This window comes from Bos taurus, chromosome 13 (genome assembly GCF_002263795.3).
Source record: "Bos taurus isolate L1 Dominette 01449 registration number 42190680 breed Hereford chromosome 13, ARS-UCD2.0, whole genome shotgun sequence".
NCBI lineage: Eukaryota > Metazoa > Chordata > Mammalia > Artiodactyla > Bovidae > Bos > Bos taurus.
Genome location: NC_037340.1, coordinates 51,408,821 through 51,427,956, shown reverse-complemented (window position 1 = coordinate 51,427,956; position 19,136 = coordinate 51,408,821). Strand labels below are relative to the sequence as shown.

General features: G+C 49.9%; 2 protein-coding genes across 10 annotated transcripts; both read right to left on the bottom strand.

The window, feature by feature from the left end:
• Positions 1 to 1,976: 1,976 nt before the first annotated feature.
• Positions 1,977 to 8,096, bottom strand: SPEF1 (sperm flagellar 1). Of its 9 annotated transcripts, none has more exons than XM_059892541.1 (8): positions 6,438 to 8,096; positions 4,112 to 4,223; positions 3,607 to 3,796; positions 3,389 to 3,428; positions 3,181 to 3,241; positions 2,848 to 2,971; positions 2,646 to 2,749; positions 1,977 to 2,417 (listed from the first exon to the last, which is right to left on the bottom strand). In XM_059892541.1, the coding sequence occupies exons 2-8, from the start codon at positions 4,183 to 4,185 to the stop codon at positions 2,093 to 2,095; spliced, it is 918 nt and encodes a 305-aa protein (XP_059748524.1). In that variant the 5' UTR covers positions 4,186 to 4,223; positions 6,438 to 8,096; the 3' UTR covers positions 1,977 to 2,092.
• A 97-nt stretch (positions 8,097 to 8,193) lies between these two features.
• Positions 8,194 to 11,137, bottom strand: CENPB (centromere protein B). Its single transcript, XM_025001076.2, has one exon. It carries the CDS (start codon positions 10,827 to 10,829, stop codon positions 9,015 to 9,017), a length of 1,815 nt encoding a protein of 604 aa, XP_024856844.1. The 5' UTR covers positions 10,830 to 11,137; the 3' UTR covers positions 8,194 to 9,014.
• Between the last annotated feature and the right edge of the window lie 7,999 nt (positions 11,138 to 19,136).

Sequence of the window (19,136 nt, the reverse complement as noted above, 5' to 3'; positions counted from 1 at the left end):
TTTTAATAAAAATTAAACAATTATAACCTCATTGGAAAACTGCTTGGCAGTATCTAATAGAGCTGATAAATGCCAACCCTGTGACCCAGCAATTCCACTCTTAGTTACACATCAAAAGACATGTATGCAAATCTTTGTGGCAGCATCATTTGTAATAGCCCCCAACTGGAAACCACCCAGGTGTCCATCAACAATAGAATAAATCTGCTTTCTCTCAGAAATAACACTATTCTAGACTTTATCCTTTCATTGTTTCTTCATCTTCATGGTCACAAGCTTCTAAATAGCTCCATTATCTCTGCCTCTTGATTTTCACACCTGTGTACCTCTCCCCTTGAAAGTGGGCAGGACTTAATGAATTATTTATTTATTTTGCCACCTCGGATCTTAGCTGCAGGCAACAGGATCTTTGTTGCAGAGTACGGGCTCTCTAGTTGTGGCACCCAGGCTTAGTTGCTCCGCAGCATGTGGGCTCCTTCCCTGACCAGGGATTGAACCTGAGTTCCGTGCATTGCAAAGTGGATTCTTAACCACTGGACCACCAGGGAAGTCCCTGTCTAATGACTTTTAATAAATGGAATACCACAAATGTGATGGACGTCACTTCTGCAATTACATTAGATAAGATTATAACTTCCATCTTGCTAATAGACTCCATTAACTCCCTTGCTGGCTTTGAAGTAAGCTATCATACTGGAGATGGTCACGTGGCAAGGAAATGAGGGCAGCCACCAGTCAATAGCCAGCAAAAAACAAACCCTCAGTCCTTCAGCCCACAAAGAACTTAACTGTCAACAACCAAGTGAACTCAGAAGTCAATCTTTCCCCAGTTTTCAGACGAGACCATAGCTCTGGCCAATACTTTGACCACAGCCTTGTGAGAAACCCCGAACCAGAGGATCCAACTAAGCCATGCCTGGACTCTTCACTCACAGAAAATATGAGGTAATAAATATGTGCTGTTCAAGTCACTAAGTTTGTAATAGAGAATTAATAGGAGTTCTTTTCAGTTCTGCTATTACAAGGAGTGTTGCTATGAACATCGCAGTACATGTGTCACAAAACACAGGAACTTAAGTTTACCCTGGATATGCTGAATATGTTGGAGAAGACTCTTGAGAGTCCCTTGGACTGCAAGAAGACCAAACCAGTCAATCCTAAAGGAAATCAACCCTGAATATTCATTGGGAAGACTGATGCTGAAGCTGAAGCTCCAATACTTTGGCTATTGGAAGAACTGACTCACTGGAAAAGACCCTGATGCTGGGAAAGATTGAAGGCAGGAGGAAAAGGGGATGACAGAGGATGAGAGGTTGGATGGCATCACCGACTTGATGGACATGAGTTTGAGCAAGCTCCAGGAGTAATGGATGGACAGGGAGGCCTGGCGTGCTGCAGTCCATGGGGTCACAAAGAGTCGGACACGACTGAGCAACTGAACTGAAGTGATGCTGAATATATGCCTAGTAATAGAATTGTGGGGTCTCAGGATATTCAAATGTTCAATGTTACTGGCAGTGTAATGATCAAAGTTAAGGTCACACCAAGGCCATGGTATCTTGGTCAGGGTTGGTCTTGGTCCACAGAACTTGGGGTCAGTCTGTGGGCAGGGTCGGGAGTCAAACATATTTAGGGGTGAGACCATAAGTAAGGTTGAGGATGAATCTGAGGCTACATTTGGGAAGAATCTGAAGCCTGGATTTGTGGTTGGGTTTGGGCAATGTTGGAAGACACAGAGTAAGTTTGGGGGTCAGTCTAAGGCCTGACTTAGTTAAAAGTTAGACTTCTAAGAGTTAGAAGTCAGGCAGTCCTAGTGTACAAAACCAACCTCCTACCAAGAAGTGGCCACTGCAGGGTCCAGCTCCCCAAGAGTTGAGACCCAGCCTGGGCCCACAAGGCTCTTTCACTTAAGGGGTAGGGATAACACAAGGGGGACAGGAACTCACTTCCCTCAAAGAAGAGAAAGCAGGCACAGGAAAGATACCATAACTTTAATGGGAACAACTCAGCTCCACATCCCCCAAACATTCTCAACATACGCTGTGGGAGGGGAGGGCAGCTGGAAGGCACAGTCTATGGCTGAGCTCACACCTCACCCCTTCCTCTTCAGCTGCTGTGTTCTCCAGTCTTCAGCTGGGTCCCAGGTGAGTGCCCAGGACGGGCAAGGAAGCCCCTCAGCTGTCTCGGACAGCCTCCCCTTTGACCCATGGTACAGAGAACTAGCCTGGATGGAGACACTGCTGTCACCAGAGCTGGGTGGGGACCCGGTTCTAAGGGTGTGGACCAGGCTGGGGGACCACCCGCTAAGGCCCAGCACTGGGAGCACCAAGGCAGAGTCCCTGGTGTCAAGCACTGATTTGGGATGCACGCCAGGTCTCTGCATGTGGCTTCTGGGTTCTGGAAAGCGGTCCATTCTCCTGACCCAGATGGAGTGGAAGGAGTGGCTCAGTTCCTGGGCTCCGCTTGGAGGGTTCCTGTCCCACTGCCCCCCGTCCTTGCTCACTCACACCCCAAGGGGGCGCTTGTGTCCCAGGAGGCTCACTGGAGCAGCTGGCTCCGCCCGCCCATTAATCTGCCCTTCGAGGTGGGTGCGTCACTTGCGACTTCTGGGCTCTGGCGGATAAGGGGGCGTCTCCCAGGCTCACCGCTGCTTACGCTCTGCCTGCTGGAGCCTCCGGGAGAGGTCTTCTATGCGCACGTTCTTGAGCTGGAGCAAGTGCTCCAAGCGTCTCACCTTCATCTGCAGGACCTAGGCCAAGCCACACAGAAGTCGAGTCCAGTGGCCTGCTGCCGCCTGCCCATCTTCCCAGGCCTCAATTCCCGGGCTCCCTCCCAGTGCGCCTTCACCTGCACGGTCTCCTGTGAGGCCAACAGCTCCTGCTCCTTTTCAGCGATCTGGAGGATGAAGCTCGGGTCGCTCTGCAATGCCTGGCTGTCCCCTGGAGGCCGGGGCACAGGCAGTCGGCCCTCCCTGGGGTGAGATGCAGCTTAGCTGAGGCTTGGATCTCAGACCCCACCATCACCCTTTCAGTGTACCTCGACCAAGCCTTCCCTCCCTCCCACTGTCCCTGAAATCCCTCCATCCCTGACTTCCCTACCTTTCCAGATGCAACCCTCACCCTCACCTCCCAGGTAGAGAATATCAGGCTTGGTAAAGTCAGGAGCTCCCAGCTTCCTTACCTGAGTTGCCCCCGTCCCTGGGGGTCTGGGACACCTTCCCCTCGGGCCTTCTGGGACAAACCTGAGACAAAGCAAGTATAGGAATAACCCTGAAGGAGTCCTATTTTCCTGTCTTCCCCCTCCCCATAGTCCCACCCCTTCCCCCACAGGAAGGATGGACAGGAGAAAAGCTCTTCCTGGAAGGGAAGGCAAATAAAGGCTACCTTACCCACATCCATGTAGTCAGTGCCATCCTGGGGAGCCAGCTCCTGTAAGAACCGCCCAGAGTCTGCAGTGAGCTTAGGCTGCCCACTCCCAAGGACATCCCTCTCGCTGTGGGCTCCCTTTAGACAGGCACCCTTCTCCCACACTTGTCACTGAGGCAGAGCTTTCTGCTGCCTGGAAAACTCCCCTAGAACAGTGCAAGAAGCTGGAGTAGGGAGGAACCTGTAAGGAGCCGATGCCCTGCTTCCTACGTCTCTGACGCTCCTCTAGGCGCTGCCTCAGTGGAATGAGCACCAGCTCCACCACACCTGGGGCACACTGTGCTATCTTGCGCATCACGTCCTCTGGTACAGAGAAGTTCAGTTTGTTCAGCACTTTCCTGGGGGTAGACACAGGGATGGTGGACTGATTCCTGGGTGGATGAAGTGAGGGGTAGGGGGAAGGAAGGAGATGCAGCAGTGGTAGCCCTTCCATGCACAGCCCTGGGGGAATGGAAGGGCACCCAACCTGAGCCCAGAGCATGTATGTCTCGAGGATCCTTGTCACCTCCCCCAAAGAAGAGTCCCTTGATTTTGTAACCAGATAGATTCTGTCTGCATTGTCCTCCCCACCCCAGCCACCAGCCTGGACTGTGGAGACCATAGGAGATGGAAAGGCTGGGCAACCCTTCCTTAGATCCCAGGCTAGGGGCTAGAGATCCCACTAGTGTGCCCAGGTATTCTGTTACCTGTTCAGGTGACTCCAGTTGCTCAGTTTCTGCTGGAGAGAGTTGGCAGGGACATAATTGTGCATCTCCACCATCTTGGGGAAGTAAAACTTGATGACCTCTGCTACCAGGACTGAGGGAGAGGAGGTGGGAGCAGACATGGAAGGTGTAGAGATAGGTAAGTAAGAAGGAAGAGGGAGAAGGAATGGGTGGGGTGGGAGAATCAGGGGTGGCAGAGTGGTGGGGCCAAGAGAAGAGGTAGAGATGTGGAAAGGGGAAGGATAATATGGAGGGGAGGTAAGAGACCAAGAACAGTGATCAGCCAGAGACAAATTCTCCAGAGGAGCTTCATCCCTTTGCCATTAACTCAGGGCATCTGAAAACTAAGGTCTCTAGTCCCCTATTAGAGAATGAGTCTCCAAGACAAACCTTCAGGAGCCTGGGGGCTCATCCTAGGAATTGACATAAATACACACACACACACACACACACACAATGATACAGAGATGTAGAAACACACACAGACACATAGGGCCATCACCAGAGTCCCAAGAGACAGTTACCAACACACATATACACGGAAACACAAAGTGTCACATATGCATCAATATACATACAGAGAAATGCATACTTCTGTCATTAAAATCCCAGGAGAGGGTCTTCAACACACAGACACCTAAACAATCACAAAGAAACATATGCACACAACACCCCCGTTCTTACATATAGGACAGAACATATCAACTTGCATATGAACAAACACATGTTCAGACTCCCACAAGATATATAAAATTTAGGAATAAGCATGCACACACACACACAGATGCATAAATACACATTTTAGTCATTAAAGTCCAGGGAAGGAGTCACAGACATACACAGACACAATACACCCCACACACATAAAGGATAGAATATGTATACATAAATATGGACACACATATGTTCACATTCCCACAGATGCACACTTCTGCAATTGAAATCTTAGGAGATAGTTGGACACCCCTCTCACTAACCCACACCTAACCCCTCTGCCACAAGCACACAAGCACCAAGAGACATGTATTCACATAGACCCTGTACACACGTACATACAGGACAGAAGGCGTTGACACACAAAGACATACAGGAGACACCCAGGCGTGCGTGCGAACACACTCACACACGATGGAGCACACACCTCCATCACTGAAGTCCCGGGACAGATTTCGCTTGGGCCGGGACAGAGGGATGTTGTCTACCCACAGATACAGTTGGTGCAGTGCTTCCTCATCCACGCTGCCCGCCATTGGCGCCCTCGGAAAGGTCAAGCCGTTCCAGCTGTATAGCGTCCAGGGCCAACCTCACGAGCCCTCAAGACCCTCTTCTCTCGCCACTGCTGTGACCCAGATCCGCCGCTGCGTCTCTAACCCAGACTCGCGTCCCAGCTGGGAGCGGCCATATTGTTTTCTGAAACCATGGCAACCGAAACTGACTCGCCGGGGAGCAGGGGCTTCTGGGAGTTGTAGTTTCCTCCCCTCCCGCTACCTCCTTTCAGGCCTCACTTTGAAAAGGCGGTTTTTCTTCCCCGCCTCCCAAGAAAAACCACCTCTGCCAAATGCTGACCAGACACTGGCCCACTCTGGGAACTGCCGAAGACAACCAGGCCTCCAGAACTCCTGCATCAGTGTCTTCAGAACAAAGATCCCCTTCAGGGTCCTTTAGCAATCAGTCCCAAGTGAAGGCAGCGGCCCAGTGTTTTGTCAGCTTTATCTGGGGGTCCATTGTTAGTCACCAGCTGCTTCACATCTGGACTGTGGAATGCTGTGTGACAGGCCTTGCCAGGTCCCTCCTCAAAGCTCTGTGCTCATAGGGCCATCTCCACACCACTGCCCCTTACACCCCCACCCCCAGTAGTGTCCTGGTGAGGCATTTAACATGTAACCTAGATTCCCAGGGAGAGAACCAGACCTCAAGACCAGTGTCTTGGCAGGTCATTTAAGTCCTTAACCCTATTTCTTTCTTCATGAAATGGATATGGTTCTCATCTATTTGTCCCAAAGGAGTAATAGGGAGAATGGGAAGGATATTTACAGATCTGTATTTGGGACTGGTGGAACAGGAGTTAGTTATAAGAACGGGAGCTTCCGCTCCGGTAGACACTTCTACATTGTTCATCTCCAAGAGCTATTCTTCTACAGGTTAGAAACTGAGTCAGTAACCAGTTTCTTTAGGAAAACTGGGCTAGGAATGTCTTAGTAAAGGGACACTTTTAGATCAGCCTGGGGAAGAGAGCTTGCTTCTGCCACAGACTAGTGATTTGGCTTTGGGCACTTTTCTGTACATGTTTTCTCATGGTTTTACCTACCTCATACAGGTTTCTTTTTTAAAGAATATTTTATTTATTTGGACGCGTCGGGTCTTATTTGCAGCATGAAGGATCTTCTATCTTCGTTGCGGCAAGCAGGATCTTTAGTTGCAGCATGAAACTTAGTTGCAGCCTGTAGGATCTAGTTCCCTGACCAGGGATCGCATCCAGGGCCCCCTGCACTGAGAGCACAGTCTTAGCCACTGGACCACCAGGGCTTTGTGAGTCCTGGTGGTCCCCTCACAGGAGCTTTGTGAGTATCTAAAGTGTTCAGCACAGAGCCTAGCACACAGCAAGAGCCCTATTCATGTAGACTGGTGTTATCACTAAAGAGATGATCTCAGTTCCAGCAAGAGGCATTCTTGTTGGCAGCAGACAAATGGAAGCATTTGCCTTGTTGGTATTTGAGGCGAGGGACTTGGATTGGCCAGTGGCACCTAGGGAGAAGGCTACTGCTCCCACCCATTTACTCCAGAGCAGGTGAGGGGGTAGACTGGGCTTCTTTGTCTCATCCTCCAGAGCTCAGATGGGGACTAGACGTGGGCCAAGGTGGGGCTGAGAATCTCAGGTGCTTTTTGCTCTCACTTAGTTCTGAAGCCTTCAAGGCCTGGAAGGAATCCCTGAGTGCCAGAGGTGTGGAAGAGGAAGCGTGGAACAGCCCTTCCACCTTCCTGTTTAAAAAGATGATGTGGATAAGTACCCCCCCACCCCCCACATTCCAGGGTGGAGAGAGGAGGAACTGCAACGAGGTGGGGGCAGGGAAACAGAGGGGTGATGTGCCAGCCTCAGGCAAGGTGGGAAAACCGGTTTGGGGCCCAGAGCTGCCAGCCAGCTCAAGCTCAGGCCCTCCCTTCACTGGAACCACTGGGGCTGAGGGCCTCAGTGAGGAAGGGCCTGGGAGGGATGAGAAGAGAAAAGGCAGGTAGGATCAGCAGAGCGGGCTGTCTCACCTGTGGATGGGGGGGCCCTCTAGAGGGTACCACACAGGGAGTGGTTGACATCTTCAGCCTCTTCAGGGTGCAAAGTGTCCCCAGCAACTTCACCTCTACCCTGCCACTGTTTCCAAGGATAGCCACCAGGACTGGAGATGCCAAACACTGAAAGGCGTAGAGGACTCCCCACTTAAGGCACCATACAAGGGATACCCCTGCAACTCCAACCGGGACCACAGGAGCTGCCCCCAACATTCTTTTCTTTCTGCCCCTCTCCTGCAAGGATCTTCTTTAATGGGCCTTGATAACCCTAGTTCCCAGGCACCTAGCTTAATTTGGCCCTCCAGGGACTGTTGGCTCCCTCCCTCCTATCCTAGCCAACTGACCCAAAGCTTCTAACCACTAAGCACTGCAAGGCCCAACTTCCTCAAACCCACCCCCAGGCATTGGTGCATTGAAGATGCCTCCTGCCCCCAAGCCTGTGCTCAGTCATGTCCACCTCTTTTCGACCCTATGGACTGTAGCACGACAGGCTCCTCTGTCCATGGGATTCTCCTGGCAAGAATACTGGAGTGGGGTGCCATTGCCTCCTCCAGGGGATCTTCTCGACCTAGGGATCGAACCCGACTCTCTTAAGTCTCCCACACTTAAGGAGGCAGGCAGATTAGGCAACATTTAAATACAGATGTTGCCCCTCACCCTGGTCAGGGCCTGGGCTATAGCCACTCTCTCAACATTTGTCCCACCAGAGCAAGGATCAAAAGGAACCGGGAAAGGACGTGTCCCCAAGACAGACGCAAGCCCAGACCATGAAGGATGCACCCTTGGCTGTTAAAACGTCTACTCCCACAAAAGGGGGGCAGACAGATTTATTGAATTCAGACTGGGAAAGGAGCAGCTGGATGGCTGGACTCTGGGCCCAGCCCCAGGCCCCCTGCCCAGGATAGGGCCCTGCCAGAGAGGGAGGAGAGGCATGGGGCCTGCAGCTGCCCACAAGGGAAGTGCCCATTATCACTCCTCTGGAGGGCCTCTTGAGAACCTCCAATCTGAAAGAAAATCAAGGGCCAAAGTAACATGGACTGGGCCAGAGGAAGGGGTTGGGAAGTGGGGAAGCAGGCTGAGGCAGGCCTAGGAGCCCGTGGTTAGACTGTGCTTCTCAAGGTGGCCTGGGGACAGGGATGTGGGGCTGCCAGCCTTGTGGGGTCCTAGGCTGGACTTTTCTCTGGAGCCCTTCCCAGAATGGCTTTGGGGTCCCCCCCACCACCAGAGACCTGGTGTGGATGGCAGAGGGGAGAGGCACTCTCTGGCCAGGAGCTTCCAGGGTCCACCCCTGGCTGCTACGGTGGCCTAGTCCACTGATGGCACGGTGTGGTAGCACCGGACAGCCCCCATCCTCCCACCTAGTCCCCCGTGCCAGGGGCAACTGGGGGGGAAAGAGGATTCTGAAAAAGAGGCAAAAAGCAGGCAGTGAGGCTGATGCCAGCCCCAGGCCCTGCAGAGGTGACTGGGCCTGTCACAGGGCCAGGAGAATATCACTAAAGGATGTGGGGTTCCCCACTCTGGCTCCATCCACAGCAGCTGCCCAGAGAGTCCTCTGCCCTGGTGCTGCCACATCCAGGTTGGGGGCATGGCTAAGCTCAGTGGCTCAGCTTTGATGTCCAAGACCCCTAACTCCTGCCTGCCTGGCATGGTTCTTTCTGGTCACGTGAACCAGGTCATGTTCCAAGTGGAGGATGTGGCTTTGCACACGATCATCAATGGGGAAGGAGGTGAGGTACCTCTTGACCATAGCAAAGTAAGCCATGGCTTCCCCGAAGCTGGGTACAGGCACCTCATCACCATCCTCCTCATCATCTTCGTCATCTTCATCCTCCTCCTCATCATCTTCCTCTTCTTCCTCACTGTCTGACTCAGAGTCCTCCTCACCTTCCAGGAAGTGGAGAGTAGGGCACTGGGCCTCCTCCTGGGCACCATAACCTCCGAAGCTGCCACCAGCCTCCACTACACCCTGGGCCCAGTCCTCAGCCTCCAAGCCCTCAGAGGAGCTCTCTTCCTCCTCCTCCTCTTCCTCTTCATCACTGTCATCAACATCACCCTCCTCTTCTACCTCCTCTTCCTCCCCGAGCTCCTCTCCTTCCCCTGCTTCCTCCTCCTCCTCCTCCTCACCATCTTCCTCCTCCTCCTCCTCCCCTTCACCCTCCTCTTCCTCTTCTTCCTCCTCCTCCTCCTCCTCCTCCTCTTCCTCTCCCTCACTCTTGAGGGCAGTAGTGATGGTAGCATTAGGGCCACCCCCAAAGCCAGCCTCACGAAAGCAGGCAGCTATGTCCGAAGGTTCCACAGCCTGCCAAGCCGCAGCAACGAAGTGCAGGGCCTCCATGAGGCCCAGCTGCAGGCCTGAGCGATCCTGGCCCTCTAGCGCTGCCATGGCCTTGAGCAGCATCGCCTGGCGGTAGTGGCCCTTCACCTGTTGGACCACTCCACGCTCCAGCGGCTGCACGGTGCCTGGTGGGAAGAAGGCCAGCTGCACATGCCGCAGGCCCGAGGTATCCAGGGACTGGGCAGCCAGGCGGCCAGCCAGCAGCAGGACTCGGCGAGATTCTGCAGCCATGCGGGTGTCCAGGGCCTTCAGGTACTTGGCCAGAGCCTGGGTGGTGACACCACCCTTAGAGTTGGCAGTATAGTCACAGGGCAGGCCAGCTTGGCCTGCACGGGGTTTGGCCGACTTGCCAGCCACAAGTGGGGGCAGCTTCTCGCTACCATCGGCGTTGGCACACAGCAGGACACTCAGGCGCTGGGTGGCCCTGCGTGCCCGACCATCACTGCCACACAGCCCCGCCGCTTGGTCGGGCAGGAAGTCGTACCACAGACTGGTCTCAGTGGCGCTGAACACGTCCTGGGAAGCGTAGCCCTCGGCCACCGACGGTGGCTGCTCCTCCCGAGCGCGCCAGCCCGTGGTACCCCCACCGCTGCCCTCCGAGGGCACTGCGGGAGGGCTGGCGGGCGCCGCTGGGGGCCGGGGGGCAGCGCTGCGCGACCTGGCGCGGGCCACGCCGCTGCAGGACACTACACCGTGGCGCCGGCGGAAGCGGTCCAGCCAGCCGTTGGAGGCAGTGAAATCGTCCATGCCCAGCTCCTCGGCTATACGCAGCGCCTTCTCCTTGAGGATGATGCCCTTGACCGGCAGGCCAGCGGCGCGGATTTGCTGGAACCAGGCGATGAGCAGCCCCTCGAGCTTGTCGTAAGGGGACAGTTTGTTGGTCTTGCGACAGGTGGAGGCTACACCGTACTTGCGCTCCGACGCCAGGATGGCGCGCTTGTTCTTCAGGATGGTGCTCAACGTGGACGGTGGGATGTTGAAGCGCCGCGCGATCTCGCCCTTGCGCAGGTCTGGGTTTTCCTCCACCTCCTGGATGATCCGCGACTTCTCCCGGAACGTCAGCTGCCGCCGCTTGGGGCCCATCCCGGCGCGCCCCCCGCCCCGGGGCCCGGCGCCACCGCCGCCACCCCGGGGCGGGGGGCCCGGGCCCGCGGCGGGGGGCACCTGGCGGCCTCTCCCGCGCGCCCCGCCCGAGACAAAGCGGCTCGCGGGGCGGCGGGCGGGGCAGCGACCCGGCCGGGCCGGGGGCACCTTCGGGGGCGCCGGCGGGCGCGGCGCCGGGCGGTGGGCGGCAGGCGGCAGGCGCGGGCGCGGGCGCGGGCGGGCGGCGCGGGAGCTGAAGACAGGAAGTGTCGCGGCGCGGGGAGCGGGGAGCCGGGAGCGCGGCGAGCAGGGCGGAGCGGGCGGAGCGGGATCTCGCGGGAAGCGCGGGGACGCCGGGCACCGCCTCCAGCCCTCCGCGCCCACCCCTCTCCCGGCCGCCCGGGACAGACCGCGCGGGGGCGCTTCGGCCTGCCGGAAAGGCCAGCGCTGTGGCGTCTGGTGACCCACTGGCTGCGGTGAGGGCTGCGGCTGTGTGCCCGGCCTTTGCGCCGGGTGGGCAGAGATTTGCAGCTTACAAAGAATAACAACTGTGTTTTGTCTTTTTTATCTTATTAAGGTAGAAATAGCCCGCCTTTTTGTTGTTGTTGTTGTTTTTCCCCCCGGAAACTGAAAAATAATGGAAACTAAAAAAGCACCTTTCATCCCAACACCTGGAAAGATGCACAGCTCACGGTTGGATACATTTTCTTCCAGTCTTATCTCTAGGCGCATGTAGTTTGCTTTTAAAAAATTTATCGCATAAAACGAATCAGACGGTATAGGCATATATGGGCATCTCCTGTTGCTTTTTTGTTGTTCAGTCATTGAGTCGCTCAGCCCTTTGCGACCGCATGGACTGCAGCACACCAGGCTTCTCTGTCCTTCACTGTCTCCCCAAGTTTGCGCAAACTTAGGTCCATCGAGTCGGTGATGCCATCCAACCATCTCCTCCTCTGTCTTCCCCTGTTCCTGCCTTCAGTCTTTCCCAGCATCAGGGTCTTTTCCAATGAGTCAGCTCTATGCTTGCATCAGGTAGCCAAAGTATTGGAGCTTCAGATATGGCATCATTCATTTAACTTCCAATGAATATTCAGGGTTGATTTCCTTTAGGATTGACTGGTTTGATCTCCTTGCAGTCCAAGGGACTCTCAAGAGTCTTCTCCAAGGCCACCATACCAAAGCATCAGTTCTTTTGCACTCACCCTTCTTTATGGTCCAACTGTCACATCTGTGCATGACTACTGGAAAAAACCATAGCTTTGACTATACAGACCTTTGTCAGCGAAGTCTCTGCTTTTTAAGACACTTAAAGAGTCTTTGTCTCTGCTTTTTAATACACTGTCTAGGGGGGCTAGGGTTTGTCATAGCTTTCCTTCCAAGGAGCAAGTGTCTTAATTTCACGGCTGCAGTCACCATCTGCAGTGATTTTGGAGCCCAAAAAAATAAAGTCTGTCACTGTTCCACTGTTACCCCATTCATTTGCCATGAAGTGATGGGACCGATGCCATGATTTTTTTTTTTTTTGAATGTTGAGTGTTAAGCCAGCTTTTTCACTCTCCTTTTATACCTTCATCAAGAGCCTCTTTAGTTCCTCTTCGCTTTCTGCCATAAGGGTAGTGTCACCTGCATATCTGAGGTTATTGATATTTCTCCCAGAAATCTTGATTCCAGCTTGTGCTTCATCCAGCCTGACATTTCGCATGATGTACTCTGCATATAAGTTATATAAGCAGGGTGACAATATTCAGCCTTGTTGAACTCCTTGCCCAATTTTGAACCAGTCCATTGTTCCATGTCCAGGTCTAACTTGCTACTTGACCTGCATACAGGTTTCTCAGGAAGCAGGTAAGATGGTCTGGTATTCCCATCTTCTTTAAGAATTTTCCAGTTTGTTATGATCACACAATCAAAGGCTTTAGCATAGTCAATGAAGCAGAAGTAGATGTTTTTCTGTAATTCTCTTGCTTTTTCTATGATCCAACAGATGGTAGCAATTTGATCTCTGGTTCCTCTGCGTTTTCCAAATCAACCTGTACATCTGGAAGTTGTCAGTTCACATACTGTTGAAGCCTAGCTTAAAGGATTTTGAACATTACCTTGCTATCATGTGAAATGAGTGCAATTGTGGTGTAGTTTGAACATTCTTTGGCATCGCCCTTCTTGGGATTGGAATGAAAAGTGACCTTTTCCAGTCATGTGGCCACTGCTGAATTTTCTAAATGCTTCTTTACCTGGCATCAAGTGATGAGAATTTTGCCTTACTGATAAAGTACTGCAAACTTTTTAATGGTTGTATATTGTCCCAACTATGGTTGAATACTAATCAGTGAAGCCTCTTGTTACACATTTAGGTTATTTTTATAAGCAACACTATAGTTTTAAATCTGTTTGATGATAATCCTACAATCCATATATAAACACTGATAACATCTCAGGGGGTCACTTTCTGTGCTGTTCCATGCATTTAGCCATAAATGTATGTGTTTGCACCTATAGAAATAATGTCATGTATGTACATAAGCATACATACATATATACATACATACAAATCCCTGAAACCTCTTCCTTCACCAAATGCATAAAAATGACAAGTTCTTAAAACAATGAATTGTAGTGGGTGTTTTTTTTTTTTTTAATCTTAAAGTAGCCTGAGGAGTAGGCAGAGAGGAAGGCTGTGATCCAGAGGGACAGGCTGAGGATCTGGAGTTTCAAGGAAATGGCTGTAGACAAAACAGAAAGGAGGACCAAAGACAGTACCCTGGGTTCTCCAAGGTTAAGGGCTCAAGAAAGGCTAACAAGAAATTTGGGAGGAACAGCTAAAGCAGTACGAGGAAATTCACTCTTGTATGCTGTTCTGGAAGTTAAGAGAAGGAAAGTATAACTCACTGTCTTAGTGTGCGTTTCTCTTTTCATATGTGTATTGGCCATCTGAAGCCTGAGAATTTTCTAGTCATATCTTTTGCCTTTGTTTCTCTTGTATTTGTCATCTTGTTGACTTTTGGGAACTCTTCATATGCTCTGAACACAAAATCTTTTCGTATATTGAAAATACTTTCCCAATCTGCCGCTGTCCTTTAACTTAGCCTAAGAAATCTCACAATTGAGCCACTGAGCAACAAATAAGGAATCTCAGATACGAGAATTTAAAAATATCTTTTAAAATAGGCAGGTCTGTCAGTTTTTTCCTTTATTGCTTCTGGATTTTATGTCTTACTTAGAGAGGGTTTCTCTCCCTGCCCCCCTCCTCCCATCTCAAGACATAAAAAATATCCTTCAAATCACAAGGTCCAGAAGAAAACTTGGGAGACTTTTTCTCATAAGAGCCAGATCAGTGCTTGGCCCATAATGGGTTTGTGGTCCCTATGCAGAAGTAAATGTAGATATACCTAGCTGAGGATGTGCGTGCTCAGTTGTTTCAGGCATGTCTGACTCTTTGCAAACCCATGGACTGTAGCTCGCCAGGTTCCTCTGTCCGTAGGATTCTCCAGGCAAGAATACTGGAGTGGATAGCAGGGATCTTCCCGACCCAGGGATCGAACCTGCATCTCTTATGTCTCCTGCACTGGCAGGTGGTTTATTTACCACTAGCGCCACCAGCACTCCTTCCCACAAATCCTCAGGAAACCAAGTCGACGTTCTGGAGGGTTCATCCATGTGCACTGGTGTCCTCCTACCCCTCACCCATCCTGGCTTATATTCAATGTATGTTTGGGTGAAATCACTGTGGCTGAGCCTTTTTTTTATTTTCTACTTTGCTGAATTTTCCAAGTTTTCTTCAATAGCAAATACTACAGGCTCTTGAAAATGAAAATGAAAAGTTTGCTGAGAGGCACAAAGAATAGTGATGAGCTAAGAGGAATGGGTATAGGCCTGGTGGGCAACTTTGAACAGCCTGGGCCAAAAGAAAGGAAGGTGGACTGTAGACTTCCCTAAGGTGGAAAATTGGAAAGATGGCACATTTTCGTCACTTTATAAAGCAATCTCATACTCTTTAGTTATCATCTCCCTATCTACTCCCTGTTCTTTGCCCAGCCCTAAACGACCACTCAATTACTTCCAACTATAGATTTCCCTGTTCTGAACCTTTCATATGAATAGAATCATATGTGTCTTTTATGACTGGCTTCTTTCACTTAGTTTCATGTTTCAAGATTCATCCATTATGTAGCATCTATTAGGACTTCATTATTTTCTTATGGCTGAATAATATTCTGTTGTAGAGATTTATGACATTTTGCCTATCAAAATGTCAGCTTGATGGGCATTTGTGTTGTTTCTACCTTTTGGCAATCATAAATAACTGCTATAAACACTTATTTGCAAGGATATATGTTTTCATCTCTCTTGGGTATATGAGTGGTATTGCTGGGTCTCATGGTAGTTCAGTTCAGCCGCTCAGTCGTGTCCGACTCATTGCAACCCCATGAACCACAGCACGCCAGGCCTCCCTGTCCATCACTAACTCCCAGAGTTCACTCAAACTCATGTCCATTGAAACGCTGATTCCATCCAACCATCTCATCCTCTGTCATCCCCTTCTCCTCCTGCCTTCAATCTTTCCCAGCATCGGGGTCTTTTCCAGTATGTCAGCTCTTTGCATCAGGTGGCCAAAGTATTGGAGTTTCAACTTCATCATCAGTCCTTCCAATGAACATCCAGGACTGATCTCCTTTAGGATGGACTGGTTGGATCTCCTTGCAGTCCAAGGGACTCTCAAGAGTCTTCCCCAACACACAAAAGCATCAATTCTTTGGTGCTCAGCTTTCTTTATAGTCCAACTCTCACATCCATACATAACTGCTGGAAAAACCATAGCCTTGACTAGACGGACCTTTGTTGGCAAAGTAATGTCTCTGCTTTTCAATATGCTGTCTAGGTTGGTCATAACTTTCCTTCCAAGGAGTAAGCGTCTTTTAATTTCATGGCTGCAATCACCATCTGCAGTGATTTTGGAGCCCAGGAAAATAAAGTCAGCCACTGTTTCCACCGTTTCCCCATCTATTTGCCATGAAGTGATGGGAGTGGATGCCATGATCTTCATTTTCTGAATGTTGAGCTTTAAGCCAACTTTTTCACTCTCCTCTTTCACTTTCATCAAGAGGCTCTTTAGTTCTTCTTCCCTCTCAGCCATAAGGGTGGTGTCATGTGCATATCTGAGGTTATTGATATTTCTCCCAGCAATCTTGATTTCAGCTTGTGCTTTCTCCAGCCCAGCGTTTCTCATGATGTACTCTGCATAGAAGTTAAATAAGCAGGGTGACAATATACAGCCTTGACGTACGCCTTTTCCTATTTGGAACCAGTCTGTTGTTCCATGTCCAGTTCTAACTGTTGCTTCTTGACCTGCATACAGGTTTCTCAAGAGGCAGGTCAGGTGGTCTGATATTGCCATCTCTTTCAGAATTTCCCACGGCTTACTGTGATCCACACAGTCAAAGGCTTTGGCATAGTCAATAAAGCAAAAATAGATGTTTTTCTGGAACTCTCTTGCTTTTTTGATGATCCAACCAATGTTGGCAATTTGATCTCTGGTTCCGCCTTTTCTAAAACCAGCTTGAACATCTGGAAGTTCATGGTTCACGTGTTGCTGAAGCCTGGCTTGGAGAATTTTAAGCATTACTTTACTAGTGTGTGCTGCTGCTGCTGCTAAGTCGCTGCAGTTGTGTCCGACTCTGTGCAACCCCATAGATGGCAGCCCACCAGGCTCCACCGCCCCTGGGATTCTCCAGGCAAGAACACTGGAGTGGGTTGCCATCTCCTTCTCCAATGCATGAAAGTGAAAAGTGAAAGTGAAGTCGCTCAGTCATGTCCGACTCTTAGCGACCCCATGGACTGCAGCCTACCAGGCTCCTCCATCCATGAGATTTTCCAGGCAAGAGTACTGGAGTGGGGTGCCATTGCCTTCTCCATACTAGTGTGTGAGATGAGTGCAACTGTGCGGTAGATAGAGCATTCTTTGGCAGTACCTTTCTTTGGGATTGGAATGAAAACTGACCTTTTCCAGTCCTGTGGCCACTGCTGAGTTTTCCACATTTGCTGGCATATTGAGTGCAGCATTTTCACAGCATCATCTTTCAGGATTTGAAATAGCTCAACTGGAATTCCATCACCTCCACTAGCTTTGATAATAGTGATGCTTCTTAAGGGCCACTTGACTTCACATTCCAGGATGTCTGGCTCTAAGTGAGTGATCACACCATTGTGATTATCTGGGTCGTGAAGATCTTTCTTGTACAGTTCTTCTGTATATTCTTGCCACCTCTTCTTAATATCTTCTGCTTCTGTTAGGTCCCTACCATTTCTGTCCTTTATCGAGCCCATCTTTGCATGAAATGTTCCCTTGGTGTCTCTAATTTTCTTGAAGAGATCTCTAGTCTTTCCCATTCTATTGTTTTCATCTATTTCTTTGCACTGATCGCTGAGGAAGGCTTTCTTATCTCTCCTTGCTATTCTTTGGAACTCTGCATTCAAATGGGTATATCTTTCCTTTTCTCCTTTTCTCATGGTAACTTTATGTTTAATCATTTGAGGAATGGCCAGATGGAGATCATGTTCTTTTCCATTCTTTTTTGGCTGCACTCGGTCTTCATTGTGGTATGCAAGTTGGGCTCTTCATTGAGGCATGTGCACTTCTGTAGTTGAGGCCTGTGAGCTCAGTAGAAGTGTTGCTGCATGTGGAATCTTCATTCCCTGAGCGGAGATTGGACCCTGGTCCCCTGCATTGGAAGGCAGATTCTTAACCACTGGGCCACTAGAAACATCCTAGTACTTCTTTTTTAAGTACTTCTTGATTTTTTTAAATTTATTTTATTTGTTTATTTTTGGTTGCTGCCTGTGGGATTTCTCTAGTTGCAGCACGTGGTGTCTACTCTTCATTGCAGTGCACGGGCTTCCAATTGTGGTGGCTTCTCTTGTTGCAGAGCATGCGCTTGAGTAGTTGCCGAGTGTGGGCTCTAGAGCACAGGGCCTCAGTAGTTGTGTTGTGTGGGCTTAGTTGCTCCATGGCACGTGGAATCTTCTGGGACCAGGGATAGAACCCGTGTTCCCTGTGTTGGCCGGAAGATTCTAATCCGCTGTACTACCATGTTCTTTTAATTAATGTAAAAATTATACCTGCTCTTTGGAAGATATTTTAAAATACAGAAAAATTTTAGGATAAACCACTTAATTACCATTCATTCCACTGCTCAGAGAATACCCTTGTAGGATACTTATCTGTGCACATTGTTTTTAATGGAACCACACTTGTCATAATATTTTAGCTCATATTATAAATATTTTCTCATATCAATAAATATGTGCATCAATGAGATTCAAAATTCTTTTAGTCTAGGAACGCTTTCTGTAAGAGACCATTTTCCAAAAGCCCAATGGGTAATCATTCTATAATCAGTGGAAAATTCTTAAAGAGATGGGAATACCAGACCATCTTACCTTCCTCCTAAGAAACCTGTATGCAGGTCAAGAAACAACAGAACTGGACATGGAACAACAGGCTGGTTCCAAATTGAGAAAGGAGTACATCACGGCTGTATATTGTCACCCTGCTTATTTAACTTATATGGAGAGTACATCATGTGAAATCCTGGGCTGGATGAAGCACAGGCTGTAATCAAGATTTCTGGGAGAAATATCAATAACCTCAGCTATGCAGATGACACAACCCATATGGCAGAAAGCAAAGAAGAACTGAAAAGCCTCCTGATAAAGGTGAAAGAGGAGAGTGAAAAAGCTGGCTTGACACTCAACATTCAAAGAAAATTAAAAGATCACGGCATCCGGTCCCATCACTTCATGGCAAATGAATGGGGTAACAATGGAAACAGTGACAGACTTTATTTTCTTGGGCTCCAAAATCATTGTGGATGGTGACTACAGCCTTGAAATTAAAAGATGCTTGCTCCTTGGAAGAAAAGCTATGACAAACCTAGACAGCATATTAAAAAGCAGAGACATAATTTTGCAGACAAAGGTCCGTCTAGTCAAAGCTATGGTTTTTCCAGTAGTCATGTATGGATGTGATAGTTGGACTATAAAGACAGCTAAGCACCGAAGAATTGATGCTTTGGAATGGTGGTGTTGGAGAACACTCTTGAGAGTCCCTTGGACTGAAGGAGATCAAACCAGTCAATCCTAAAGGAAATCAACCCTGAATTTTCATTGGAAGGACTGATGCTGAAGCTGAAGCTCCAATACTTTGGCTTCCTGATACAAAGAGCTGACATATTGGAAAAGACCCTGATGCTGGGAAAGATTGAAGGCAGGAGGAGAAGGGGATGACAGAGAATGAGATGGTTGGATGGCATC